The sequence below is a fragment of the Medicago sativa genome, chromosome 4 (assembly GCF_051527215.1).
Source record: "Medicago sativa cultivar Bolivia chromosome 4, Bolivia_mono, whole genome shotgun sequence".
NCBI classification, from domain to species: domain Eukaryota; kingdom Viridiplantae; phylum Streptophyta; class Magnoliopsida; order Fabales; family Fabaceae; genus Medicago; species Medicago sativa.
Window position 1 is genome coordinate 70,242,099 of NC_140752.1, and position 27,962 is coordinate 70,270,060.

General features: G+C 34.4%; 2 protein-coding genes and 2 pseudogenes across 7 annotated transcripts; 3 read left to right on the top strand and 1 right to left on the bottom strand.

Annotated features, from left to right (window-relative positions):
• Positions 1–3,514: 3,514 nt before the first annotated feature.
• LOC146931363 (AP-5 complex subunit beta-like protein) lies at positions 3,515–8,535 on the top strand. 4 transcript variants are annotated; one of them, XM_085702850.1, is made up of 5 exons: positions 3,515–5,031; positions 5,461–5,900; positions 6,074–7,711; positions 7,886–8,092; positions 8,186–8,535. In XM_085702850.1, exons 1-3 carry the CDS (start codon positions 3,619–3,621, stop codon positions 7,539–7,541), a joined length of 3,321 nt encoding a protein of 1,106 aa, XP_085558976.1. In that variant the 5' UTR covers positions 3,515–3,618; the 3' UTR covers positions 7,542–7,711; positions 7,886–8,092; positions 8,186–8,535. The 4 variants fall into 4 exon arrangements, with proteins under 4 accessions (XP_085558976.1, XP_085558978.1, XP_085558977.1 ...); XM_085702852.1 differs by having other exon boundaries at positions 7,901–8,092; XM_085702851.1 differs by having other exon boundaries at positions 6,074–7,608; positions 7,767–8,092.
• A 582-nt stretch (positions 8,536–9,117) lies between these two features.
• Positions 9,118–11,508, bottom strand: LOC146931364 (pentatricopeptide repeat-containing protein At5g15300 pseudogene; annotated as a pseudogene). The gene has a single exon (XR_015006672.1). The product of XR_015006672.1 is annotated as a pentatricopeptide repeat-containing protein At5g15300 pseudogene (transcript).
• Positions 11,509–13,013: 1,505 nt separating this feature from the next.
• LOC146931365 (Cytokine-induced anti-apoptosis inhibitor 1, Fe-S biogenesi) lies at positions 13,014–17,610 on the top strand. The gene is made up of 8 exons (XM_085702853.1): positions 13,014–13,144; positions 13,731–13,878; positions 14,713–14,879; positions 14,958–15,029; positions 15,498–15,657; positions 15,741–15,874; positions 17,180–17,254; positions 17,348–17,610. Exons 1-8 carry the CDS (start codon positions 13,142–13,144, stop codon positions 17,384–17,386), a joined length of 798 nt encoding a protein of 265 aa, XP_085558979.1. The 5' UTR covers positions 13,014–13,141; the 3' UTR covers positions 17,387–17,610.
• A 3,915-nt stretch (positions 17,611–21,525) lies between these two features.
• Positions 21,526–22,774, top strand: LOC146931366 (DEAD-box ATP-dependent RNA helicase 36-like; annotated as a pseudogene). Its single transcript, XR_015008370.1, has 2 exons — positions 21,526–22,117; positions 22,303–22,774. The product of XR_015008370.1 is annotated as a DEAD-box ATP-dependent RNA helicase 36-like (transcript).
• Positions 22,775–27,962: the final 5,188 nt, after the last annotated feature.

The following is a 27,962-nucleotide window of genomic DNA, read 5'->3' on the forward strand; positions in this document are numbered from 1 at the left end:
ATGTCACATACTACTTTTAAGTCATAAAATAGATATTAATAAATATCCTTCCAGGTTCAACATCATAAAAGTATGGAATACGCAGCGGAAATAGTTCAACATGAACAAAGTCTTGGCACGCATGCCTTATCAGAAGATCTCATAATTTGATTCAATACTTATTCGTAAAAAGTTCATAAAAGCAAGCCCCATCCCGTTACATATCAGAGCACCTAGACACAAAGTGAGGAGTCCACTCACGAACACTTCTAATCTTTATTACCTGCACATTACCCACAGTCGAGGCAACATATACGCAGAAGGGGTGAGATTTCACAGTCAATAAATTAAACATATAATTCATCAAAATGCATTTAACAACATAAATCATCATTTACATATAAAACATTTATCATTTAGCATTATATCGAATCATATTTAATTATCATTATCAAATATCATCATTAGTTCGTAAACAATTATCATCTCTAATTCATAAGCAAAAATCATCATTAAATCATAGTCAAGTATCATCATATATTTTACAACTTAAGACATCATAAACATCAGCATTAATAATCATTTAGTATCATATTATTATCATCATCAATCATAAACAGACATCATCATCAAAATATCACCATCAAATCATAATCAGACATCATCATCAAGGCATCATCGTCAGACATCATCGTTAAATCATCATTAAATATAAGTTATGACGACTCTACAATGCAACTACAACTTCAACAACAACTTAGACAACTTCAACAACAACTTAGACAACTTCATTATGCATGTGGTACCACCAGGGCATTAAGCCCCCTTTGCTAAGGTCATATTTGGACCTGTCGGGCATTAAGCCCCCATCTCTAAGGTCATAAAGGACCTGTCAGGCATTAAGCCCCCATCGCTAAGGTCATAAAGGACCTGTCAGGCATTAAGCCCCCATCGCCAACTATGCAACGACACAACGCTAAATGCAACAACGTGAACATCTTATACAACTCCATAATCATGGACAACTTAAATTCTTGCAACTTAGACCGACTCATGCGACTTCCCGACAATAACAATCAACAGCAGTAAACAGCAGCAAGACACAGCATATAATAGTGCTCAAATGCATTAACATCATGTAAGGAATGAATTACATCAACAAAATTATCATAAAACATCATAAATAGACTCATGCAACATTACTAATCATATCGGTCATATAAACAGACTTCTGTAACATCTGGAAACATCCTAAACAACCCTCATTAGTAATTCTAAGATTAACTCATGACTACACGTGCGAAAGGATCGCATCGGACAACAATTTGGGCAACTAACAGTCTAGCTCGCAATGGCGAGTAACTTGGCTCGCAGTGGCGAGCTCAATGATCTTGCTCGCAGTTGCGAGCTCAGGGTCTTGCTCGCAGTGGCGAGCGATTCTGCTCGCAGTGGCGAGCGGTCTGGGTTAGCTCGCACTTGCGAGTGCTCCAGCTCGCAGTTGCGAGCGATGACTGTTCAGGCTCGGGCAGAAACCTAAAAACTTCAACTTTTCATATCTCTTCATGATTCTAACACCAAAACAGCATCTAATTAACACCCTAATGTATATCTGAGGTCTGTACACTAGTTTTGCATCAATCTAACATCTTTTCATGGTTTAATCATCAAATCGGTCATATAAACCTAATCCCAATTCTCACCAAAACTCAACCTAATCATGTCAAATTCAATTCTCAGAATCATACCCTTAATAATATTGAAAGTTAGTCTCACCCTTACCTGGTTATAGATGAAAATCGACAGCCTCCTCTTGTTCTTCTCTCTTTCTGACTTTTTCTCCCTTTTCTCCAAAAACGTATGTTCTGCCTAAAAACTTTTCTCAACCTAACTCCTTCTATTTATAACCTCACTTCTAATTTCTCTTTACACCTCTAAAAATGCTCTTTTCACATCACAGCCCAAATTCTAATATTTTTATTTTATTTCTCAAATCTTATTTTATTAAATAATAAAATAAGTCTCAACACCTCATAACATCTCTAAAAATCATAACAACGCATATATCACATAATTTTCAGATAAATCATATATCTCACATAAACTCACGTAAACCTCGTAAATCACTTAAATTCATAAATCATATAAGAATAAATATATTCTAAGCTTCATTGAATTAATTAGATAATTAAGACGGGCGTTACAGACCCAAGGGGTAGTCTGGACTAGGAACAAAGATAATATCACGATTGGTATAAATTTATATTCGGCTACCTCAAATAATAAACATTGAGTTACCCCAAACAAATTCAGTTGCCAAAAATTAGAATAAATAAGAAAGTAAATACAATAATACTACATGATTGATAAATTTATTTATATTGGTTTGATACTTACAGTTTCAATAACAATTATAAAAAAAAAAACTTTTTCAATAATAAGAATTATTAAGACACTAGTCATAAACAAATTCAATGGAATTTATTTTATTGCAAATAACCTATTTGTTTACATTGGAAAAGACATTATTAATCTATTTAGTAAACGGACAATTATGGATAAAATTGGCTTCTTGAAATGCATTTTACCCAACTTTTTTAAATAGTTATTGTCAATTTTTATCCTTTGTTGTTGCTTTAATTTACATTTCATATCAGTAAAAATTATAGTGATTTTTTTTTTTCATGTATTGATTATTTTTCGAATTAAATTTGTTTTCAGTCTTTACAACACTTACGATTTTGAATTATGTTTATAAGATTTTGTTTGATTTTATTCCTTAATTTTTTTGTTAGAGATTAAATACAAGACTAAAAACATTTTTTTTTTGTAAAATTATAAAAAATCGCTACAAAAATTAAATATTTTTTTTGTAAGGACTAAATCTAAAAAATTATAAACTATGGGTCTAAAAACATTTTTACCCTTAAATTTAATATATTCATTTTAAAAATATTTTATTTTTCCTTTATATTTGGCCCCTACGTAAATTTTTTGCTAGCTTCGCCGCTGAATTGACCCATATCTCGCAATGATCTAGGTTGTTGGCGACATCAAGAAATGTTTGGTCGTGTAAACTTTAAAAGTTAACTATGTACATTATATTGCTAAAAAAAAAAAACTATGTACATTATAAACTTCACTTTTACACGTGTAAAAAATATCTTGTGTAGTACTTTCATTTTCAAAGAGTCTAAACTAAGGTAAGAGAGATTATTTTGAGTAGCACAATTATTTTGAGTAAAGAAGTGTACACTCAAAAACTATTCGTTATACATTATCAGAGACAAAAATGAAGAGTAAACCATCAAATTAATACTTTATAAACCATTATCATATTAATCCTGACTCTATTAATAATTTAAACCAACCTTTATTATAAGTTTCTCAATTAAGTCCCTAACTCTACGATCTTGTTTCGTAACTTGGGACCTAATTAAATTTTTTTTAAAGATAAATATTATTTAAAGTGTTTGAGAGTAACTTAAAAATACAACACCAATTTCCTCGTTTAAGACTATTTGTTGTTTCACTTTCCATCCGAAACTACACGTGTATTGCCGTCGTTAACGCATTGTTCATCTGAGTGTAAAGTAAAGTAGTAAACAAACTTAACGAACCGCATCGCACCTCCGGTTTTCCATGACGGCGACACCACCGTCAAAGCCACTAACCCACCACGAATGGGAAACCCTAATCGAAAATTTCCAATCCAACACCGCCACCGAAAAATGGAACTCTGTCGATCCGCCTCTCTCCGATCATCTCTTATCCTCACTCCTCCGCAAAGATTCCCCTCTTCAACTCAAACTCCAACTCCTCATCTTCCTCGACGAATTCTCCACTTCCATTTTCCCTCACACACACCTTCACCGTCTCATCGAAGCTCTCAAAACCGTTCTCCAATCACCTCCCGACGCCGTTCACATCACACCGTTACTCAAAGAACAGTTCATGATTTCCGTCACCTCCGTCATCGTTTGCATCTCCGATTCTGATGATGAAAATGTTCAGAAGGTAACAGAGAGTTTGGTTGAAATTCTGTTGACGGTTATTAACCGACCCAATTTTGGCTCCGATAGACATTCACGCGCCGTCGCGTGTGAGTGTTTGAGAGAATTGGAACGATCGAAACCGTGTTTACTTTCAGATGTTGTTGGACATTTGTGGAGTCTTTGTCAGAATGAACGAACACACGCTTCACAATCTTACATTTTGCTTTTCACAACGGTTATTCGTAACATTGTTGATAAGAAACTTAGTGTTTCCATTCTCAATACATCGCTCCCAATGCTTCCTTTCAATACACCACAATGTGTGAACAGCGAGGAATTTGGTTCGGGTTTGAATACAAAGGAATTGAGGAGGGCATTGGCGTTTTTGTTGGAGTGGCCACAAGTGTTGACTCCATGTGGGATGATGGAGTTTGTTTCTATGGTGATACCTGTGGTTGTGGCATTGGAATTGCAACCTTCAATGCTTAGGGTTCAGTTATTTGGGATGATTCATTCTTATGATCCTTTACTCTGCCACGTTGTTTTAGCTATGTTTCTGCGTTTTATTGATGCTTTTGATGGTCAAGAAGGCGAGGTTTCGAGTAGACTGTTGTTGATTTCGAGAGAAGCTCATCATTATTTGGTGTTTCGATTGTTGGCAATTCATTGGTTGTTGGCTTTTAATCAATTGGTTTTTAGTAAACAATCGCGTATTGAGAAGAAGATAGAGAATGGAAATGAAGTTTGTTCTAATTTTTATCCTTCTTTGTTTGATCCGTTGGCTTTGAAAGCGTTGAAGCTTGACCTTATTGCTTCTTGCTCTGTCTTGAGACTCAAAAGTGATTCTAATGATGATGATAGTTTGGTTGATCCGGTAAAGGTGTTTGAACAGGGTCTCCTTTCTGTATCATCTTTTAAATGGTTGCCTCCAGTGAGCACCGAGACTGCAATTGCATTTCGTACTTTTCACAAGTTTCTCATTGCTGGATCGTCTCATTTTGATAGTGATCCTTCCACCACAAGAAATCTGTTGGATTCAATGATATTTCGTACTTTGCAGGTGCTTACTTACAACATTTCCATATTAGAATCTCTCTTGGATTTGTTATTGTTATTGTTACACTGCATAAAGGAATTTCTAATTATAGGATTATTGCTTTGTTACTAGAATCGAGTAAAGTATATCTTTGTTAATTAGTTTTGCATATAATTACTGGTTTTACGAGAAGTGATAAAAACGTATTTTTTGCATTTAGTTTACAACAAACTTGCTTGTAAAGTAAAAACATCCCATCACTTCACACTCAATTTTAATCATATTAATTTTGCAGAGTCAAGTTTATTCAAATTAATATTTTTCAAATGTTCATTCGAATGCTATGTTAGTTACTAGAGATATCAAATTTTACGGTTAAGGCAAATTTATTGTGATGTTATTTGAAGTCACATCTTTAGGTATGATGCATTTAAAATTCTTTTGTTTTTTCAGGTGATGCTTGTGAACATGATGCTGGAGAGTCGTAGACTGGTTCCTGTTGTTGCTGCTTTTGTGGACCGTTTAGTATCTTGTAAGAAGCATTCTTGGTTGGGTGAGCGCTTACTTCAGAAATTTGATGAGCACTTACTTCCAAAAGTTAAAATGGATTATAAGTTGGTTTACTGCTTCCCAATATTTCATAGAATTGCCGAGAATCAGACAATACCTCCCCATGGATTGTTAGAGCTACTCACAAACTTTATGGTTTTCCTTGTGGAGAAACATGGTCCGGATACAGTAATGAAATCTTGGTCCCAAGGAAGTAGAGCTCTTGGAATTTGTCGAACTATGTTGGTACATCACCATAGTTCTAGATTGTTCCTTAGACTATCCCGTCTACTTGCTTTCACTTGTCTCTATTTTCCTGATTTGGAAGTCCGTGATAATTCAAGGTATTGATCGCGCTATGTATTCGTGCTTTTGATGTAATCTGTTTTTCATGTTTTGGCCCCTTCACTTTTCTTTTGTGAATTGTCTCTTGAAATCAGAGATAGCTAGCTAGACTAAAGTTTAGAGGGTCTGCAAAAGTGGTTACCTGGCTTTTCTGATATTTGGTATGTTTCAGGACCTACTTGCGTATGCTGGTCTGCATTCCGGGGAAGAAGCTTAGAGATATCTTGAGCCTTGGAGGCACGATGCTTGGGATTTCACCTTCTTCACACCAAACCTCTTTCTTCAATGTTCAGTCACCCCGACCTTCTCAGAGATTCAAGACATTTAAAAACCTAACATCTTGCATTCACTTCGAGCGTCTAACCCCATTGCTTGTTAAGCAGTTTTGGTCTTTGTCTTTATCAAGTTTAGTCGTGAGTGGTAGCAAACCTGCTTATCTGGAGGGCATCAGGGACCTTGAAGCCCCTATCGAGGAAAAGGAATTTTCTGAAAGTTCCAATTCACAGGTCATTCCTGAAACTGGAAGAACAAATCAACCACATGAGCCACTCCGTGTCATGGACTCCAAAGTTGCAGAAATTTTGAACACTTTAAGGAAGTACTTTTCCTGTATTCCTGACTACAGATACATGGCAGGGCTCAAAGTTAGCATATCATGCAGTTTGCGATTTGAATCTAGTACTTTCAATCGCATGTTGGGAATCAATAACACTGCCACATCCCAGGAAGAGATAGATTCACTTCCCGCCATATATGCTACTGTGTTACATTTTTCGTCTTCTGCACCTTATGGATCGATTCCATCCTATCATATACCTTTTCTTCTTGGTGAACCTCCCAGTAAAGATCATGCATCTCAAAATGACTCCCTCAGTATTGTTCCTCTTGGAAAGGATTCCGGAGAAGAGAAAAAGAATAGAGCTACTGTTGTGATTGATTTGGAGCCCAGGGAACCGACACCAGGTATAGTTGATGTTAACATAGAAACAAATTCAGAAAATGGTCAGATCATCCAAGGTCAACTTCAGGGAATCACAGCAGGCATAGAAGACATGTTTCTCAAGACCATTGTTCCATCAGACATCCAAGAAGACGCAATACCTCAGTACAACTTTGACTTGTTCACTGCTTTATGGGAGGCATGTGGCTCATCCTCTAGCACTGGGCGGGAAATCTTTCAATTGAAAGGGGGCAAAGGGATTGCTGCCATAAGCGGAACGCAATCTGTCAAGCTTCTTGACGTCCCTGCGAACTCTTTGATCCAGGCAACTGAGCGCCATCTGGCACGTTTTGTTGTAAGTGTGAGTGGGGAGCCACTTATTGATGCTGTATGGGAAGGAGGGATTATTAAGAATGTCATTTGGGAAGATGCTTCCCCTGATGCGTCTCCAGTTACAAATACTGATACAGGACCACTCCGTCTTACATACAATAATGAAGAGTATGAAAAGGGAGGTATTATCAATAGCAGGCAAAAAAATCTGGGCTTTTTTCTTGTTCTAATATTCCTTCCACCGCGGTTCCATCTCCTTTTCCAGATGGAAGTTGGTGATGTTTCAACCCTAGTTCGTATACGCACAGATCATTGGCCTAGCTTGGCCTACATTGATGATTACCTAGAAGCTTTATATCTGTCATAACAGCTGTTGTTTCATCTACATTAATGACTGTATAAAGACTACCAATCCTCGATCAGCTTGTGATGATGTATGTCTTTTTTATTCTTTTGCAATGTACAGTTTGTATGTGCCATATGTCGATTGTGGCTTTGCTGTTCAATAAGAACACATTTTTGCTCGTGCAATTTGAGGTACATAATTCTAAGAAATTTCATATTTTATATATATTTTTTTTCCTTCATGCAGTTTTAGTTCTTGAAAATGATATGGTTAGGACCAAAGTGACAATCAATTAAAACATTAATTATCTTCCCAATGTCCTTTAAATTGAAATAACTATAACCTTATTCCTCCGTTGCTGCAAGCTGAGTTTGGAACAGAGAAGTAGAGTTATGATGGGAGGTGGTACACCATTTCAAAGTCCATGGAGGTGAAGAGAGCCTTTCGTGAAGAGTGTCACGTGTAAAGGGGTTTTCGAATGTACCTTGTTGCAACTGTGATGAAAGGTGTCTTCTACGCAGAGCCAACACACGATTAAACCTGGGAAGACTGTTATCTGCTCATTCAATAAGGTTTGTAAATGTTGGTTCAAATTGTTTTTCCATTTCTTCGTACATGTCTGAATTCCATGTTGTTGAGGAATCTATATTTTGATGTTTTTGCAGGATGACCAGGCAAATTACAAATACTTCATTTGGAAAGATGGTGGGATGAAAATGTTGCAGCTGAAATAGAAACCTAGAATAGAGTTTGAAAGACAATTTGTAATGGAGGTTTGAACTTTGAAGAGAGAATGCAATGGATGGTGTGGAAAGCAAATTTGAATTACTGACAGAAGTTCATGAAATGTATTTTATTTGCATCGTTTGTAATGATGCAAATTTTATGATAGTGTTTATTTGTATTCATAGGACATAGTGCATTCGTAGGTCATGTTGTTTGTTGGTGTGAGTACTTTATGTAGCGGATATTATTCGAAGTAAATGAACAGTTATGGTTTATGGTGTATGACAAACAATTGTGTTGACGCCGTGTTTGACATTAACATAAAATTCAATTTACCAAAGTGATTTTCGAAACACAAACATGTAATGTGTTCGACAGAAACAAATATAACAACACCAAAGGGACTTAACATGCCTTGAAATTTAAAAGGTAGCATTAGTCGAAAGGAGGCATTCAATTACACCAATATCTAAATAATTAACATATTTTGAAATTTAAATAAAAGGCAGCGACTTGATACTTGCCACCCAGGAGCGGATCCACCGTATAGCTAAGTGTGGTTATAACTACACATGATTATTACCCAAATTTTCTTTTCTTTTACTAAGCCTCAAAATATTGATTATATACGATGTATGATTATATACGATGTATGTTACGCATATGTCACATTCCTTTCTATGGTTTAGCTGCAGAGGCAGCACTTTTCTCATGTATATATCCTGGGTTCAATTCCCATCATTCCACATTCATTTATACAAGTTTTTTTTTTTGAAATCATTAATAATTTTAAAATTAAAATGTTTATCATAAAAATTGCCTTGCAGCCTGCAAGGATCGAACCTACAACAAAAGGGTGGACGCTTTGCCATAATGCTTAACCGGTTATTTATAGTATGTTGCTAGTCCAAATCCAAAAGGAAAAAAAAATGTTCCTTATATATTAGCAACAACAATAAGTCTTTTTTTAATTTTTTTTAAATAAATAAGTCCCTGCAAATTATGAAACATATTAGTTTATTGCGAGTGATAACTGTGAGCCTTAACTGCTCTATCGAGGATGAGGTTCAGTCTGTGGTTACTGGTTCACCGGATGGGAATGTGGTTCAGTCTGTGGCAGCTCAGTTTCAGTCTACGGTTGAGCATGTGGTTTCCACTTTTTATGGCCTTTATGGTATCCCTTCATTACAATATCATTTGATGTTATGCCTTGGATACCACCACATCTTGAACCTGTGATTTCGGGTGCGACATTCTCAACTTAGAAGAACTAATTGGTACCTAACTGCCATCCCTTTTCATCTTTTGGACCTTCCTTGACACCCTCCTAGATGATGGTGAACTGATTTTAAGATTATCAGCTTTATCCACAGTCTTCATGCCAATGAATTATTTAGCATAATTGAAGAATATTCACTTCATAGTTCATATAAGGGCACATGGTTGACTAAAAAACAACTTTAATGTAACTCAGCAAAAGAGGTCAATGGTTTGTTCAGGACAGTCTATCAGATTTTTCCATATTGATTTGGCTGTAGCCAGCTTGCCTAGGAACATGTAAGTAGTCCATTTCACTCCTCAATCTCTCAACCTCATCCCATCTTCCAGCTTCAGCATAAATGTTAGATAACAAAACGTAATCTCCATCTATTAGTTGCTTCAATTTGGCAAGTTGTTGGAAGGATATCTCAGCTAACTCCATGTTACTTTGTGTCCTACAAGCACCCAGCAATGTTCTCCACAACACAGCACTATTTTGAAAAGGGACGGTCTTAATAATTTGATAAGCCTCTTCCAACAAACCCCGTCTGCTTAAAAGATCAACCATGCAACCATAATGCTTGCTATCGGGCGGAATTTTGTACTGCTTTACCATATGATCGAAATACCATCTTGCCTCATCAACCAAACCTTTATGACTACAAGCAACTAAAACACCAATAAACGTCACCCGATCCGGCTTAATACTACCTCCGAGACTTTCTTCCATCTCTGTGAACAATTTGAAAACCTCCTCACAATAACCATGGACAGCCAAACCAATAACCATAGCATTCCAACAACTCACAGTTTTCATCTTCATCCCATTAAATATTTCCCAAGCCAAACTCAAATTCCCACATTTACAATACATATTCACAAGTGCATTACCTAAATAACTTTCAATCTTATGCTCACACACTTTAAGAGACTCATATATTTTGTGACCTATATCCAGTGCACCAGTTTCCGCACAGGCACCCAAGATCGATATAAGTGTTACTTCCGTCGGTTTCACTCCCGCATTTTGCATCTCAGAAAAGAGTTCCAACGCTCCTGCATAATCTCTAACTGAAACACAACCTGCAATCATAGAATTCCACGAAACCGCATTCCTCTCAGGCATACAACCGAACACTCTCCTCGCAGCCTCAACATCACCTAACCTAATGTATCTCGCAATCAGAGTATTCCACGAAACGACAGTCTTACACGGCATCAATTCAAGAAGGTAATCCGCCGATTCATAATCATTAACACGATCATACGCCGATATCATAATATTCCAAGAAACCAAACTTGTATCTTTAATTTGATCAAACAAGTGGCGTGCAACCGAGACCAACCCACATTGTGAATAGAAATAAAGCAAAGAATTTTGAACAGAAGGGTCATTTTCAAATCCTATTTTGATAACTCTACAGTGAATTTCATTTCCTTTATTATAAACAACAACAAGGTTATCATCATCATCATCACAACTACCACTTTCTTGTATCAACTTATAAGCTCTAGAACAAGCTTTAAGCACAAAGTTGTAAGTGTAACTATCAGAAACAACATTGTTATTTTGCATTTGGTTATAAATAATCAAGGCTTGAAGAGGGAAACAACTATGGGAAAAAGCACGAATCATGGTGTTGGAAATGAAGGGGTTGTGTATAAGAATGGAAGATTGTTGAAAAAGAGAATAAGCGTGTGAGAGGTTACCGAATGGAGAAAGAGCTGAAAAGAAAATGAGTTTGGTTGTGAAGGGAATGTGAGAGTGAAGACCTGATTTGGTGATTATGGCTTGGACTTGTTTTAGTTCTAACATTGATGAGAGATTGTTGAGAAGGGAAGTTGCTCGGGAAAATGTGTTTCCCGTCATTCTTCTCTCTCTCGAGCTCGTCGGCGATGTTCACAGCGTAGAAGTAATTATGCGATGCTCCTCCTTCGGCAGCGTCGGCGCCGCCGGAATCTCATTTGCGTTCTCACAGTTGTCGTCACCGCACACGTCACTTTCAGGATTTTAAAATTTGAAGGAATCAAAATTTGGGTTTTTTTAAAAAAGAAATATAAGGTATGTTCTAAAAAAATATTTTGGGTTATATATGTTTTTGGTACCTATAAATATATCAATTTTTCGTTTTAAAACCTCTAAATTTTTTCTCTAACTTTTGTCCTCAATAGTTTTTCATCTTCACTATTGGTCCATCCTTTAAAGTAAACTCATATGTAGAATTCATATTTTTCAATAAAATTTTGCAAAAAAATTTCTAATATTACAAGAATCTCTCTAAAAAAAAATTAGAATTTTTTTAAAACACATGAATTAAATATGAATTTTTATATTTTTAACATTTAAAAATTCATATTTAATTTATGTTTTGTTAAAAAATTCTAATTTTTTTTTGGAAGAGATTTTTATAATATTCTACACAATTTCATTAAAAAAAATACAAAATTGACTTAAAAATAAAGACCAAAAGTAGTGGTTGAAAAAGTTATAGGGACTAAAAGTTGAAGAATTTTTTTTGAAGGACTAAAACGTAAAGTTTGTATATATATAGAGATCCGAAAACATATTTAACCCAAATATTTTTGATAAAGTTGATCAAAACGAGCTAAAATAATAATTTTGGTGTCTTAAAAAATATGGTATCTTGGGCGGTCCCCCCTCTGCCTATACCATCTAGAAGTTTCGACGCTTATTTGATAAAAAGAGTCTTAAAAGTTATCATGACCTTGGTAATACCAATGACCTAACTCACTTAGTATCTGTATAGTTCTGCGTTAGAACACATTAAACGCAAGTTTTGAACAGCCAAATGTGGTTTGACTTTAAAATTCATGTTTAGCTTGGATCCATGTAAATCAATTTTGTGTTGGATTGAATCAATTATGAATTTCATTTTTGTTTTAAATACAATTAAAAGGATAATTTAAACATTATAGCGCTAACATAAATGTCTTAAGGAGGATTATTAAGAAGAAAAATAATCATATCTTAAAAACGGTGCATTCAACAACTATTTTTTTTTTTTTTAGGGATGCATTCAACAACTATTGAAATTTAAAATTTGACTCGTATCACGTAAAATCTTTTATTTCGATTTTTGTATTCTTACAAAATGCATCGAGTGTATTTGTTAGCATGTACTCCCTCCGGTCCTTATTATAAGAAACAATTGACTTTTTTGGTTCATTGTATAAGTGATGTATCTAGTCTATATTTACAATAAGATACATTAATTATTCTATGAACCTAAAAAGTAAACTTTTTCTTATAATAAGGACCGGAGGTAGTACCTTCTAACTTCATTTTAATTTCTGATTACACTATCCTAACTTACAGTCGATTCTTTCAAAATATATTCTTGAAATTATTATTTTTTTCATCAAGTATCATTTTCCATGCCCCATTTTCTCAAGTAATATGAAAATAACGAGTAATTCTGAAAATATTAAAAAGAAATAAAAATCGCCCTATTTATTTATATAGTAAACCCTGCCTCTTTCTTCCTCAAATCAAAATCGCACAATTTTAAAGCGAGTCGGCAACTTGTTTTTTCCTCTCTATCTCAATTCTCGAAGCTTCCATTAGATTTCTCTTCACGCTCTCTCTTTCGCTTCAGCTTCAACATCTCATCGCAATGGTTAGTTCCTCTCTATCTCTTTCAAATCCTTTCGTTAACATCTTCAAACATTTCTATGATTTTCACTGATTATTCTAATTTCTTAATTATTCCATGTCTTCTCATCCATTTTCTCATTCTCAATTCACAATTCGTTTTACGATAACCTGTTCCATTGGTGATGGCCCTTTTATGTTTCATGCTCAAATATTTACACTTGGGTTTGATTTTGATTGTTTTGTTTGTAATGAATTGATTTCGGCTTTTGGGTGTTCGGGGTTTATAAAAAGTGCGTGTAAATTGTTTGATGAAAGTCCTCAAAGGGATATTGTTGCTTGGACAGCTTTGATTAATGGGTTTGTTAAAAACGATGTTCCTGGTGAGGCACAAGTGATTTGTGGATATGAGATTGAAGGGTGTTGTGATTGATGGTTTTCTATGGTTCTGTTTATTGTGCTCTTGTGGACATGTATTTCAAGTGTGGTCATTGTGATGATGCCTGCTAAACTAAGTGTTTGGTTTTTTTGCTATGCGAAAAGTACTTATCTGCATGTATATGTTTAATACTTTAATTTGAATCATTTTCAATCGTTATTTATTGTCACAGGATGCTGCAAAGATGTATGGTGCTGTGTTGGCATGTACGGATGAAGCAGTTCTTCCTGTCAGTCAAGTGTTTGATGCGATTAGAGAGCTTGGGAATGAGGGGGTTGAGAAATTGGATCCTCTGGTTATTACATCTGCATCATCACTCAGTAATTCTACCTCTCCTTCAATTATTGTGCATATTATTATGTGATGTGATATAATGGATTTGGATTAAATTTGTTTTATGGGGTACTTTAGTTTGTAAATATAACCAAAACTACGTGTTTCTATTGCTTACATCTTGCTCAACTTTCTGTTACCCAACATCATGATTCATGGCATACCCATCTTTTAGGGTTTCATTATTACTAGCCGTTTTTGTCGTATGATGTCCAAAAAATGCATAGAGTGAATTAGTGTATCCTTTCGGCTTCTGTGCTTCTATCGATGCTTTAAAACTTCGAGCTCAACTTCCTTTTTCCTTGATTCATGTTGGATGAAATTATATAAATTAATTTGCTGTTAGATGAGCATGCTTAACCTGGAAACTTAGACATGGACATTGGACACAATACTGACACAAACATGTAGACACCAATAATACTTTGAGAAAATAGAGGTGATTGAATTTGAATGTAACCACATGTGTCACTCTCGGACACAAGAAACACCTTCAATTTGAAGTGTAGGCTGTGTTGCTGTTATATAGATGCTAATGGCTTGTGGTACTGAGTTTTAATGTTTGAAGTTTGTGGGGGTGGGTGGGTGGGTGAGAAAACATGTGTCGATCGACAGGGTCTTGGCAGAAGTTGGATAGAAGCTACTTTTTCTTTTCCAAATACGATTTCCCATTTTCCGCATGTGCAGTGCTACTCCGGTCTTGAGTATAAGCGAAAAAAAAGTAAAACAAAGTTGATTTATTTGGTTAAAAATTTGAACTAGATGCATTTTATCTTGGCCAAAGATGCCAATTTTTACCGACTATTTTTTGCAAACTTCAGGCAAGTTTCCAGTGGAATCTTCCTCTGTGGATTTGGTTGTTTTAATCTGGAAGTCTCTTGATTTTCCTATCGACCAACTGACTCAAGAAGTCCTCAGAGTGTTAAAACCTGGTGGGACAACTCTTATTCGCAAATCCTCCCAATCTGCTGTGGGTTCAGGTGATAAGGTAAAATAACAGCTAGATTGTGCTTGAGTGATTCATGTCATTGTACATGATCTCACATTTTCCCCATTGTCCTTTCAGATGATACCTGATCTTGAAAACAAGTTATTATTGGCAGGATTTTCAGAAATACAGGCGTTACAATCTTCTGTGGTAAGTTTCATTATCTGGTTTCTATATCCTTACCATCTTTATTAACCGTTATTTTTTCTTAAATTTATTTGTTTTCTTACGTTTAAACTATTGTGCAATAGAATACGCTAGGAACATTTAATCAAACAGTTATTGTCTTCTCACGTCTTGTTTTCTGTACAACAAAATAAAATACAATAGAAACGTGTCCGATGAGTTGAGTAATAGGCTGACATGTGTCTTGAAGCCCAGTCTGCTACTGGTATTTGACGACCATTGCTGTAGTTAATGGTTTTTCATTTTTGTGCAGGATCATTAATTAGAGCTAGTTTTTTTTTTAATGATACTATTTATTGTCTTTGACAAATTTATTTTCCTATTGCATGTCTAGTGGAGTATGGGCCATGAGCCATCCAGATTTTTTTTCCTTATTAACATCGCTCTGACCATCTTACAAGCTCTAATTATAATGTTCTGTACTGCACACAGATCAAAGCTAAAAAGCCTTCATGGAAAATTGGTTCATCTTTTGCACTAAAGAAGGTTGTGAAAAGTTCACCCAAGGTGCAAATTGATTTTGATTCAGATCTGATTGATGAAAATAGTCTTTTGTCTGAAGAAGATTTGAAGAAACCTGAACTGCCATCTGGTAAAGATTCAACCCTTCTCTAGCTTTGTCCCTCTATTAGGCTTACGCGTGATATTTGGATTAGCTGACATGTTGTGCAACAGGGGATTGTGAAATCGGACCTACAAGAAAGGCCTGCAAAAATTGCTCATGTGGAAGGGCAGAAGAAGAGGAGAAAGTGTTGAAGTTAGGATTGACAGCAGAACAGATTAATAATCCTCAATCAGCTTGTGGCAGTGTATGTCTTTTTCTTTTTTCGTTTAATCAATCTGTTGGTTCCTATAGTGTCATCCAATTTTTAATTAAATCATTATTGGCTATAGTTTAAAAACATAAAAGTATTTTCAGCGTTAAAATTGTGGTAAAATCCTTAAAAGTATTAATCATGTAATCAGTCCGAAAAAATGTTCAAATAGCCGACATCCTGGTATCTCAGTTTCAGGGTTGGACTCTCCATGCCGCTATTTGGAATTGACAACATAGATGTCAAGACTATTTGGTTCTGTTGCCAAATCTTAAATATGTTACCATGGCACTCATACTTCTATTCTATTTTTCTTTTCTAGTTTGCCTTGATGTTATAATGTTTTTTTGGTTCTGACTTCTGAGTCTTCTAAAGCAATCATTTCTACAGTAAATTCTTTGACTAACAAATATTGAACCAGTTCAATTAATAGTATGGTTGTTTACATATTCCAATGATATGTTTCATGTCCACTCTAACTCAACATCCCACACCTCAATTGCCAAAATTACCTATCAAACTCCACCACCAAACTACTTTCTTTGCAAATATGTACATTGAAATGTTCTCTTCCTGCAGAACTTTCATTGATTGTTCCTTTGTCAAAATTCAAGGACGTTCTACATTACATTTTGTTTGACTCATCCATCCTTGCTTCTGTCAATTTAGTTGGAGGAGCATGAATCTTGTTCATTCTTTTTCTTCTCACGTGTTTCCTATTGGGAGCTGTTGCAAGTTTTGCAAAAATCAAGCAATACTTCATCAGTTGATTCGGTCATCGCTATTCGCTGCCGTTGACTCAGTGGAATTTTTGTTCAAAATATTGCCTTTTGTTGTAGTTGTTTCCGAAAACAGAAGCAGCAAATGCAGTGTACTGTCCAAAGCCAATGATTAAGTTGCCTAGCAAATGCAGCGTATGGTTAAAATTAAAACAATTTTAAAACCAAAGAGCCACAGAATGACTAATAAAGCTTGTCATTCTAAATGAATTTTAAAACAAAAAGAAGAAAGATATACTTTTGATTTACATGTGGATTCTGGGCAGAGTTCGTAATTTTAAATAGGCAGAGTTTAAATTAAGCTTCTGGTTTTATAAACCCCACTGAATTGTATCTAGCATTTCAAAAAATTGAATTGCAATCAGCTTGGTCAGTGAATTTCTGGGATTCCCTTGCAGAGTTTGGGATTTTCTCTCCGTTAATAGTTTCGTCTATTTTGTTAATATCTCTCCGTTAATGCTATTTCAAATTATTTTTTCTATAATGGCCATTGTTCTGAAAGTTTGTCTTTGGTCTACAGTGTGGGTTAGGGGATGCGTTTAGGTGCAGTACCTGCCCTTACAAGGGACTGCCTGCCTTCAAAATGGGCGAGAAGGTACTATTTTTATCTCCCTCTCTTAAGTTGTTTGGTGTCATTTATTTGGTATGTCCTGTTGCATAACTTATCCATATTTTTTTTTTTTTGCAGGTTGCACTGTCCGGTAACTTCCTTGCTGCAGACATATGATAGATAATGTTGTAACCTTTGTCGTGGGAATGGCATAATAGAATTTATAGATAGTAAGGGATTGTTATCGGTTATGTTATCGTTCGTTTAAGGTGTTTGATTTGATACGGTTTAAAGTTAGACTTTTGAGATATCCAAGTTTCCAGTTATTATATACTAGTTGTCAATTTTACTCCTCTCTCTAGCTACTTCATAATAAAAAAGAAAATCCTTTGTTTTCTGCATCGTAAGCTTGCACTGTAATATGTTTTTGTTATACCTACAAATCTTAAATTCAGCCAAGCTATAAATCATGTAATTGAATTGAATATTATTAAACAAAAAAGGGCAATCAGGTGCACTAAATTTCATGCATACGTAGAGTCCAGTGCACTAATGTAACTGAATATTATTACGCTAAACAAGTGTAATGCTCGTTTTTGTGATCCTTACAGCTATGTTGTGAAGAAAAACAATGCCTCTCAAGCTGTTTATGCTGGGTTTCTGCCTTACACTACTAGATTAGGGATGCGATGAACTAGCTTATGATAATTTTCTAATCTATGATAAGTCTCAAGTTTTAAGGGGGGTGTATTGAATTGAGATTTCATAAGATTTTAAAAGACTTTTTAAAAATAAAAAAGTCTCGTGGTATTCAATCAAGACTTTTATAGAATATAAATAAATCTTGGGGTATTCAATCAAGACAATCAAGATTGTTTTTTAGGGCAACGAAATCCGGTGGTATTCAAATGAGATTTTCCCTAACTTCTAAAATGTCTCTTGTATTCAAAAGTATGTAGATTTTAATAGATTCTTTTGTGGAATGGATTTTGTGAGACTTTTTAGTTAAAAATACACATAACATGCTCAATTAACAATCTCATAGAAAACCTTGAGACTTTGTGAGATTTCGATAATTTTTCAGCACACTCATAACATTTCTTATCTCATGCCACACACACTCATACCCTCTTCTTGTTATTATTCATAAGTCCAGCTTTGATACTATTCCTTCTTTATATATTTTTTTAATAAAAAACAATGCTTCTCGTTGTTTTTTTTCCGACGGAATCGACATTGTTTTTCACGATCCAGCCAGTAAATAAAAATATTGTTCTTGCTGTGCACCATTATGCTATTTCGTTCTTGTTTTTTTTTGTTTTTAAGTGACCATTTTATTTTTTCAGTAAGTGACCATTATTTTTTTAAAGCATTGTAATTATTGTTATTGTTTTGAGTAAAAAAAAATTTTGACAAGATTTTGAGTAAATTATTATAATTATTATTAATCAATTTCATATTATAAGTTTATAATTTTTTTCATCCAGTGGTCAATTTGAATTTTTCTTAAAAATTTAACAATCCTTTCAAATCTTAAAATCTTATAAAGTCCGTTGAAATCTGTATTATAAATTCATTAAAATCATGTGTTCAAAATCCTGATTGTAAAAAGTCATTAAAAAAAGTCTTTTAAAATCCAACAAAATCAATATAATCTCACAAAATCTTTTAAAATCTTCAGGATTTTTTTTGCCAAAATAGTCTTTTAAAATCTCAATCCAATACATCCCCCTAAATGTTGTTGATCCTAGAGTTTTAAGTTTTGATTAATACAATATTTGAGTAGTTGAACATTTATGGAGTGCTTTGATAAAATGATTTACAATTGCCTCATTTTTTTTATTTTTTAATAAGTAGAAATGATATTTTGACAACCACTTTTTGACAACTTTTGGACAACTTTCTCTCTCATACTCACATGATGTTGTTATCCTCTCTCTTCCTTTTTTTCTCTCCATTGTTTTTGACCAATAAGAAGTGAGAAAAACAAGGTTGTTAACAAAGTTGTCATCAAATGGATGTCAAAATATCATTACTCTTTGAATAATACTTGAAGGTCTAAATAAATACGATCTATGATTGTCGCCTAAGAAGCTTATGGTCGCCCTTACTTTCTTTAACAAGACATTAGACATTGCTCTTCATTAACAAGACATTGCTTTGTGGATGGTTTTGGATATCATTTTCAACGGTCGTTTCGTGAAGAAGTCTGTTTTGGATGGTGATGTTTATTTTGGTGGGTGTTGTTCTCATCGGTGTTGAAGGCAAGGCTTGACTAGGGTTGTGTGTAAGGGTGTCTTTTATGGTGTTTATTTCGGGTATATAGACGCCTTAATTAGTCTGTGTTCTCTGAATCACCGGTCTTTGTTCGTCTTGAGTAGAGATTTGGTTTTTAAATAAAATTTGTTAAAAAAAACAATACACTGTTCTCATAAGTCGAACAGTGACACGATTGATATTGATTCGACAAAAATATAAATAAACTTTAATTTTGGAGGGGCTCGTTCATTTTTTTTAATACTCATACAAATCATATTATTTTATTTAGTAGGATGATAGAGAATTGAACTTTTATTGGATAGAGTGATTTGTGAAAATTTGGGTGATTTGTATTAGAAAAACGCAGCTTATAATTATATTTTTTTTCGCGAAGATTCATTTTAGTCACTTAGAAAAATTGCAAGATCCAATTTAGTTTTTAAGAAAATTTAAAGTTATTTTTAGTCTCTCATAAAATAAACCAAGACAACATAGGAATGAAAAGAAAGTCAAGAGAAGAGAAATTAACTGGGACAACATAGTCGGTCTCTTATTATTTTATTATTATTATTATTATTATTATTATTATTATTATTATTATTATTATTATTATTATTATTATTATTATTATTATTATTATTATTATTATTATTATTATTAATTTTGGACAATAGATCCAACAAGGTTTGAAGTTAAAACCTCATACATACTACCCAAACTCTTCACCACTAGATCAATACTAATAACTGATCTTTAAAATGATTTTTAACTCTCCAAAAAATAATTTCAAACATATGGGATGAGATTCACTTTCTTTTTCTAAAAAATATTTACATCTTGAGTTTGTTTTTGTAGTTCTAAAATTGCTACATAAAATTAAAGATTAAATAAGTTTTTCGTCCCTAAAAAAATATCAGACTTTATTTTTCATACCTACAAAAAAAGTACCATGTTTTTGCCCTACAAAATTCGTCTTAAGCACGTAGTTTTAGTTCATGCTATTTTTTAAAATTTTCAAAATTGTTTAATTATCCTTAAACATTTATATTTTAAATAATTTTTTAGGCATGTTTATTTGTTCTTTTTTCGCATTAATCCTCTCGACATAAACAAGGATTGATTATCAGAAATGCATATATCGAGAATAAGCTTTAACATGTTAGCTAAGACTTTCACATTGCAAAGGGAGATACGGCACCAATCTTTCATAGATATATGAGTCCTTCCTTTAGGAATAAGAGCAATATTAATCATATTTAAAGTAGGAGGGAAAGCGCTTGTTGCTAACCATGAGCAACACTGCTGAAATATCTCCTGACCATAGAGAGGCCAAAAATGCTGGAAAAATCTAGGATTAAACCCATCATATGCACTTATCCGGCTCATTGAAAAAAGAACTTTTTGAACTCCTGCAACATGAAAAGAGCGGTAAGCATAGAATTATCCTCCGACGTAATAACTGAAGAGGGAAATTATTTGGTTGACCTTGCACCTATATGTAGCACATACATGCAAGACTTGTGTGTTCAGGTCGTCACCATCACGTAAGTAATGTATTTTAGCTCGCTGCCACCAAAACATATCTTTCAGAACCAACAATGCTTTGAGGAATAATAAATAATATAACTAAAAATCTCATATTCGCTTTATACATTGTTATATATCGTATTATTCTTATTTTAGTGAGGTTTGTTCATATTTTAATAAGATTTAATTAATTTTTTGATTGAAAATATAAGTAATAAAAAGATAAAATAGTAAATAAAATACTTTAGATTAAGAGCAAAATTGGAAGGAATAAATAAGACAGCACAAATTCATGTACTTCATATTACTTGACAAACCCTGGTCTAGAAGTCCCCGTGAATCTAACTCAGTTGGCAGGGACAATGTCATGCAAGTTCAGGAGTTCGAACCTTAAATACTACAAAAAAAAAAATCTGCTCTAGAAAAATATATATTATTCGTAAAAAAAAAAAATACATTACATGACAAACCCGAAATTTTCCTTTAGTTAAAAAAACCCTAAATTTTCCTAACAAAAAAAAAAAAAAGACAAACCCTAAATTTACATTCTTTGTTTGTCGCGGTACGACAGCCTCCTCTTCCATTCTCACTTTGTCTTTGTTTTGTTCATTGTCATTCACGTTTATAACACTGCAATACATTACAATGGACGTTGATAAAACTGAAAACACCGAACCAATGTCGTTTTCAGATCTCGGACTCTCCGAATGGATGGTGAAGCCTTTAGAGAAATTTGGGATATAAACTCCGCGGCGCGTGCAACAACACTGCATCCCAAAAATTCTAGAAGGCCATCATGTAATTGGAATTGATAAAACTGGCAGTGGTAAAACGGCAGCTTTTGCGCTTCCTATTCTCCAACGCCTCGGGGAGGCTCCTTTTGGTGTGTTTGGTCTCGTGCTGACATCCACCCGCGAGCTTGCTGTTCAGTTGGCTCACCAGTTTTGGATCCTTGGGTCTTCGCTTCGCCTCATCCTTACGGTGGTTGTGGGTGGTTTAAACATCCGTACCCAGCTTAAACAATTGGTCGCCAGGCCTAACCTTGTTATCGCCACTCCCCAGAGGCTCAAGGTTTTGCTTGAGGATAATCGTGAAATCGCTCAAATTTTCGCTAATACTAAGGTAATAATGATGATGAATTTTGTGATTTTTTTCCTTTCTTTTCTTGAATGCTATACTTGTATGATTAAGTATTAGATATTTTAATGCATTGCTTTGTTTTGAAACATTCTAGATAGATTACGTTATTATGATTATGAATTTATGATGTATGCTTGTTTGTACGTACCTAACACTTGCTTCTACAGTTTCTTGTATTGGATGAAGCTGACCAACTCGTGGATGGGAGTTTTGAGGAGGAATTGAAATATATCTTTCAGTGCTTACCAGAAAACCGGCAAAACCTCTTCTTTTCAGCAACCATGACTAGTAATCTGCAAAAGTTGTGTGAAGCTTATCAAGATAAGCTGTATGCCTTCAAGGCTCATGAAGAGGTTAACTTGCTTGAGGGTTTAAAGATGATGACGATTGATGAAGTACGATTTGAAGACTTTTTAATTGTGCTTGCATTAGAACTTCATTCTTATTGTGCTAAAGATGCTTTTTTATTGATTTTAGTGGTCTTAGTGTTTTGCTTAATGCATGTTTGGTTTCATTGTTGAGAATTAGTTAAAATAGAGATTTTAGGTAATAGTGAGATTAGATCCCTTAAATTACATTTCAAATACTTGTGTAAACTTAAATTCGTAAGCATATAACACTTACCCAATTAAAATTGAATACTCATGTAATTAAAACACTAATACTAACATAATAGCAGCATAACACTTGAAAAGTTAAATCAAACTCATCAGTCTCTAACAAAATAACAACTAAAGTTGTCTTTGTATTTCCACCACTGCGACCATAATCATATAATCGTTTCAAAGAAACATAGATTATAATGGATTCCGCCAAAGTAAGATTTTGCGTAACTCATAATCATTGAGGGCAAGTATAATTGCAAAATTGCAAGATTTTAAGATTAAAATTGAGATTTAACTACCATGGTTGGGAAAGAGCCAAAAATGATTCTAAAGACTAATTGATTTTGCAATGTTGAGCTTACTTGTTGGCATGAAAAGCATAACCTCCATGTTTTTATTTTAATGTTTATGGAATTCTATCATTTGCGGTTCTATCCTCACAAGTGTGGCCATGTTTGTTTTATGTATATTGTACGGTGTTTACACGGCTGGTTTCTTTGTGGTCATGCTATGCTTCATCGAGTTTTGGAATCGTTCATTCAGTCTTGGACTCGTAGTGGTTGATGCTCTATTCAGATTTGTCGCGCGTATATGGAGTTTTTGCTATACTAGTTTCGCGTTCGCGATGCGGGTACACTGGATTATGTTGTGGATTTTCGTTGCTTCGGGTTTGGGCTCTGCTAATTTGTCAAATCTAGCGGTTGCTTTTCTCCATTTGAGATTGCATTACCTTTCAGAGTTCGTTCTTTACAACTTTTGGTGTAGTCTGAATGTTGCTACACCCATTTGGGTTGTATTGAACACTTTTGTGTGGATTCTCGCTCAGGTTCACCCCCCCATGTCTTTGTACTACTCTTTTTTATTTAATTTATTGTTGTTTTAAAAAATGAAAAAAACGCCCTCCATTTTTCAATTATACCCCAATTCGGATTATTATAATCCGAACACATACCCTGATTTTTTTCATTTTTAAACTTTTCCCTAAACTACTTCCAAACCCCTCAAAATCCGAACCTAAATACCTCACATTTGACACCTTTTCCACCACTAAACAAAATGTTAGTTCACATTTCTTCAAACATTTAGTGTTTAATTTGCTTTTATTTTGTACTGGTCTTTTTCAATTTATATGATCTGAAACTTATTGTTCAACAATTCAATTTATATAATCCAAAACAGGGTCAAATCTGTTGAATTTTGATTTCCCGTCAGAATTTTCTTCAATCAATTGAAATATAGAGGCTTCCCTTGATCTTGTTAAAGGCAACATGATGACGATGACTTCCTCGACTAGGTGAAAGAGAACGAATTGTTAGGTAGTAGCGGATGAGTAAGGCTAGACGTGATAGACCCATATTGGCTTAAGTGATAGAGCCTGAGCATATCCTCGAGCCAGAGCTCGAGGAAGCAGAGCCCCGACAGGAATAAGCAGATGATCGGGAGGATGCTGAGATGTTGGCCTAGACGGCAAGCCAGTCCTTTGCTTGTATGTGCACCACGTGGCCAAACACATATGGGAGGGAGATGTAAGAATTTAAAGTGATTATTTTTTATATGTTTTATTATTTATTTTAATTGACTTTTTTTATTTTTATAGTTCCGTCTAACTTTGAAGTGCATGCAAGTCTTTGTAAATGTCGAATGTGCATTGGTTCAAAGGCTCCAAGAAAGACATTGGATTTGCGGCTCTTGCGCGTAGGAGTTATATCAATATTGACCATGACCTGTTGTCGGCCTTTGTTGGGAGGTGGCGTGAGGAGACATCCAACTTTCATCTTCTGATTAGAGAGATGATAGTGACACTGGAAGACATGTTATGTCTGCTGCATCTTCACATCGAGGTTCATCTCTCATACCATACCATGACGAGAAGTTAAGCAGAGAGACGGGGGTTGATATGATGATTGATTTGCTAGGTGTTGATCTGGAGGCATACCAGTAATTGAATTAGTGCACAGAGCTCACACACGATTTAGCTACCTATCAAGAGATTTCATGAGTCATTTGCAGGAAGCAGAGCTAGGTGAGCTAGAGGGTGATATGGTGGAGATACAGCTGAATCGAGAGTGTGTTGTCTGAATATACCTATTGTACATGTTTGGCATCACTTCTTCACCGACAAGAGCGCAGCCTATGTTAATTTGAGTTATTTGGAGTACTTTTGCGACCTTGGGATGATTCACAACTTTTCATGCCCTAACCCACTTGTTTTATCGTTGCCTTCATTTATAAGACAAGGCAACTGACTAATTGCCTTACCTTAAGCCTAAAAGAATATAAAACTCTTACTTGATTTAAGGCCTCATATGCTACTATTTCTAAAATAAAATTAATAACATCTTATCCAAAATTCTATTTTTTCAACAAATACTAAATTGATTGACTTTATTATCAGTAGAAAGAGAAATATCAAATGAAATCATTCACATTAGTTTAATATAGGAATTTTGTTCTAAAACAGGTACAAAAATTTAATTAAAAATAAAATATTTTTTCCAAAGTACTAATATGAGATTCAAAAGGGGTCTCATCTTAAAATTTGTCTTAAGCCTGAATACATGTTGGATCAACCCTGAAACAAACACAATTTCATTTACGTAATTGCTAAACATGTTATATTCTATGTTGTTTACTAATTTGTATATGTTGATGCAGGCATGAATATATCAGCACTTTCACAGAGTTGGGGCCAAGGATTTTATGGCCATGTACATGGAGGATATGAAGTAAAATAATATCACAAGAAAGAGTGGTTTAAATTGTGATCTACTAAAAATTTACCAATAAATTTTTTTCAAGTGATAACATGGATTAGATGTTAGTCGGTTAGTAAATAAAAGAATTAATAAGTATTGCAAGTGTGATGTGTGTCAGATTGTAAATTAAACGAGATAAGGGAAAAAGAATCGCATACAAAAAGTTATCCTCATTCATCAAATGTGGGCTAACTCCAGTTCCCACAATATTGTGAGATTTTCCATTATGTAGTTGATATTTAATGATGTCTCAACTATGCCTTTTCTTAGATAACTTCTGAATCATTACAATCAATTTCCTTTCACCACTTGAGCAATACACTAGTTTTGACTCAACTAGCTTTTACAATTTTCATCCACTTTCACACTTAGTGCTTCTTGAATTTTCTTGCAAATTTGTTTGATTGGGTTGTAGCCTTTGTAAAGAACTCAAGAATCGATGAGACTAATAGCGGTAAAACAGCTAATAGCGGTAAAACAGCAGCGTTTGTGCTTCCTATTCTTCAACGCCTTGCTGAGCATCCTTTTGATGCAGAATAAAATGTGCTAAAACTAGATCCTTTCAAAAATTGCATATAAATTATACATGCATGTTTTTTTGGGTGAAGAAATTATACATGCAGATAAAATAACATAAGTAAGACAAAAAAAAAAACACCTTAAATTGCATTTGAAATAACCATGTGATTGAAACACTAACACTCACATAACAACCACATTTGAAATAGTACTTATGTAATTAAAACGTTAGTTCAAACTCATAAGCCTCTAATAAAATAATAACTAAAGTTGTTTTTGTAGTTCCACCACCGCGACCATAATCATAGCATCGTTTCAAAGAAAGGTAGAATATACAGGATTCTATCAAAATAATATTTTGCTTGAGGGCAATATAATCGCAAAATCATAAGATTTTAAGATTAAAATTTAGATTTTAACTATCATGTTGGGAGAGAGCCAAAAGTGATTTTAAAGACTTAAAATTGATTTTGGTATGTTTAGCTTATTTGTTGGCATGAAAAGCATGACCTCCGTGTTTTTACTTTAATGGTATGTGTAATGGTTCTCAAAATTGATAATGGAATAAAATTGATAATTGTGAATTGATTATTGAATGAAGAGTAAAATTGATAGATTAGAACTCAATTAAAATTGATGTTCTTAGTACATAAAGGATAAAGGAAAAGATAGAAGAAATTACTCTACTAGAGAGTACCAAAGGGAGAGAGGAGAGACTTTCATCATTTTTCTTTCATACCCACTATTGATCTTCATTTCACTATTTATGCATAACCCAAGGTTCCTTAATTTTAGGATCACTAGCCATGTGTCCATTTCCCTCATCCAATTATGTTATGCCAAGTGTATTTTCTCATATGTTATTTTGAATCATAACATTACTCCCCCCATTAAAATCAACCTTGACCTCAAGGTTGAAGTCAAGATAATGGTGTAGAATAATAGCAACAACTTCCACATGGACAATAAAACATCCACCAGGATCCCACAACTTGAATTCAATGGCTTTGACAATTGTAAACTCACTGATAAAAGCATTGGCTACTTCTGTTGTTAACATGAGTTGAGAGCAGGCACAGAGAACCAAATCACCAGCTGCATAACCCAGATAATGAAACAAGTTCATGCACTTGGAGAAGCTCTTGATATTTATTCCTACCGAAAAAGTTTGACTGGACAAAAAAATATTAGTTGTGTTTGCTGTCCATATTACACCTTTTCCACCTTCCAAATGTGCATTCTTGTTGGACAACAAGAAGAACCCATTATTTTGAATTGTTACTTGCTGCAATTCTGCAATTTTAGCTATCACATTCATTTCCATTAGCTCAAAAAGAGTACCTAAATCAATCACTCTCACAGCTTGCAGACAACCAAATGGTGAGAGTAACCATAGTCTAACTTTTCTTGGTCCCAATTTATATAAGCCTTGAATAAAGGATGAATATGCATTCACGAGATATGCATAATACTGATCAAGAATGAAGGCTTTGTTTGTCAAGAGATGGGCATAACAACATTGCACAAGGACATTTCTGTCAGCACACTCAAGGCACAATTCAATCAGACATAAGTGCGATTCTCTCATTGTAAAGCCACTCCCATTAAAATCAATAGCGCCCTCAAGGTTATAGTTGAAGTGAGAACAGTGTTGTTGGATGCTAGTAGTGACTTTCAAATTTGGCCCACTCATAGCAAAGGCCTTCCATTGGGTCAATATTTGACAAATAAGCAAGCTGGTCATAGTCTTCACTAACACACTTTCATCATCCAATATCCAAATTATTGATGATATACCTGGCCTTTCTTCTAAGTGTTGATGAACACATAAGAGATTCACTTGAATAAACTTTAAACTAGATGCAAAGGTTGAAAGTTGAATCTTTGTAAAATGCTTATATACAAATTCATTCCTACAAACTTGCCAAATCTTCCTGACATACCCAC

Bases quoted from the DNA above. Each gene is read 5' to 3' on its own strand.
- LOC146931363 (XM_085702849.1), top strand. From the start codon at position 3,619: ATGACGGCGACACCACCGTCAAAGCCACTAACCCACCACGAATGGGAA. The intron at 5,032-5,460 runs GTGCTTACTTAC...TTGTTTTTTCAG, and splicing joins TGATATTTCGTACTTTGCAG to GTGATGCTTGTGAACATGAT. The intron at 5,901-6,073 runs GTATTGATCGCG...GGTATGTTTCAG, and splicing joins GAAGTCCGTGATAATTCAAG to GACCTACTTGCGTATGCTGG.
- LOC146931365 (XM_085702853.1), top strand. The intron at 14,880-14,957 runs GTAAAATAACAG...TTGTCCTTTCAG, and splicing joins CTGTGGGTTCAGGTGATAAG to ATGATACCTGATCTTGAAAA. The intron at 17,255-17,347 runs GTACTATTTTTA...TTTTTTTTGCAG, and splicing joins CCTTCAAAATGGGCGAGAAG to GTTGCACTGTCCGGTAACTT.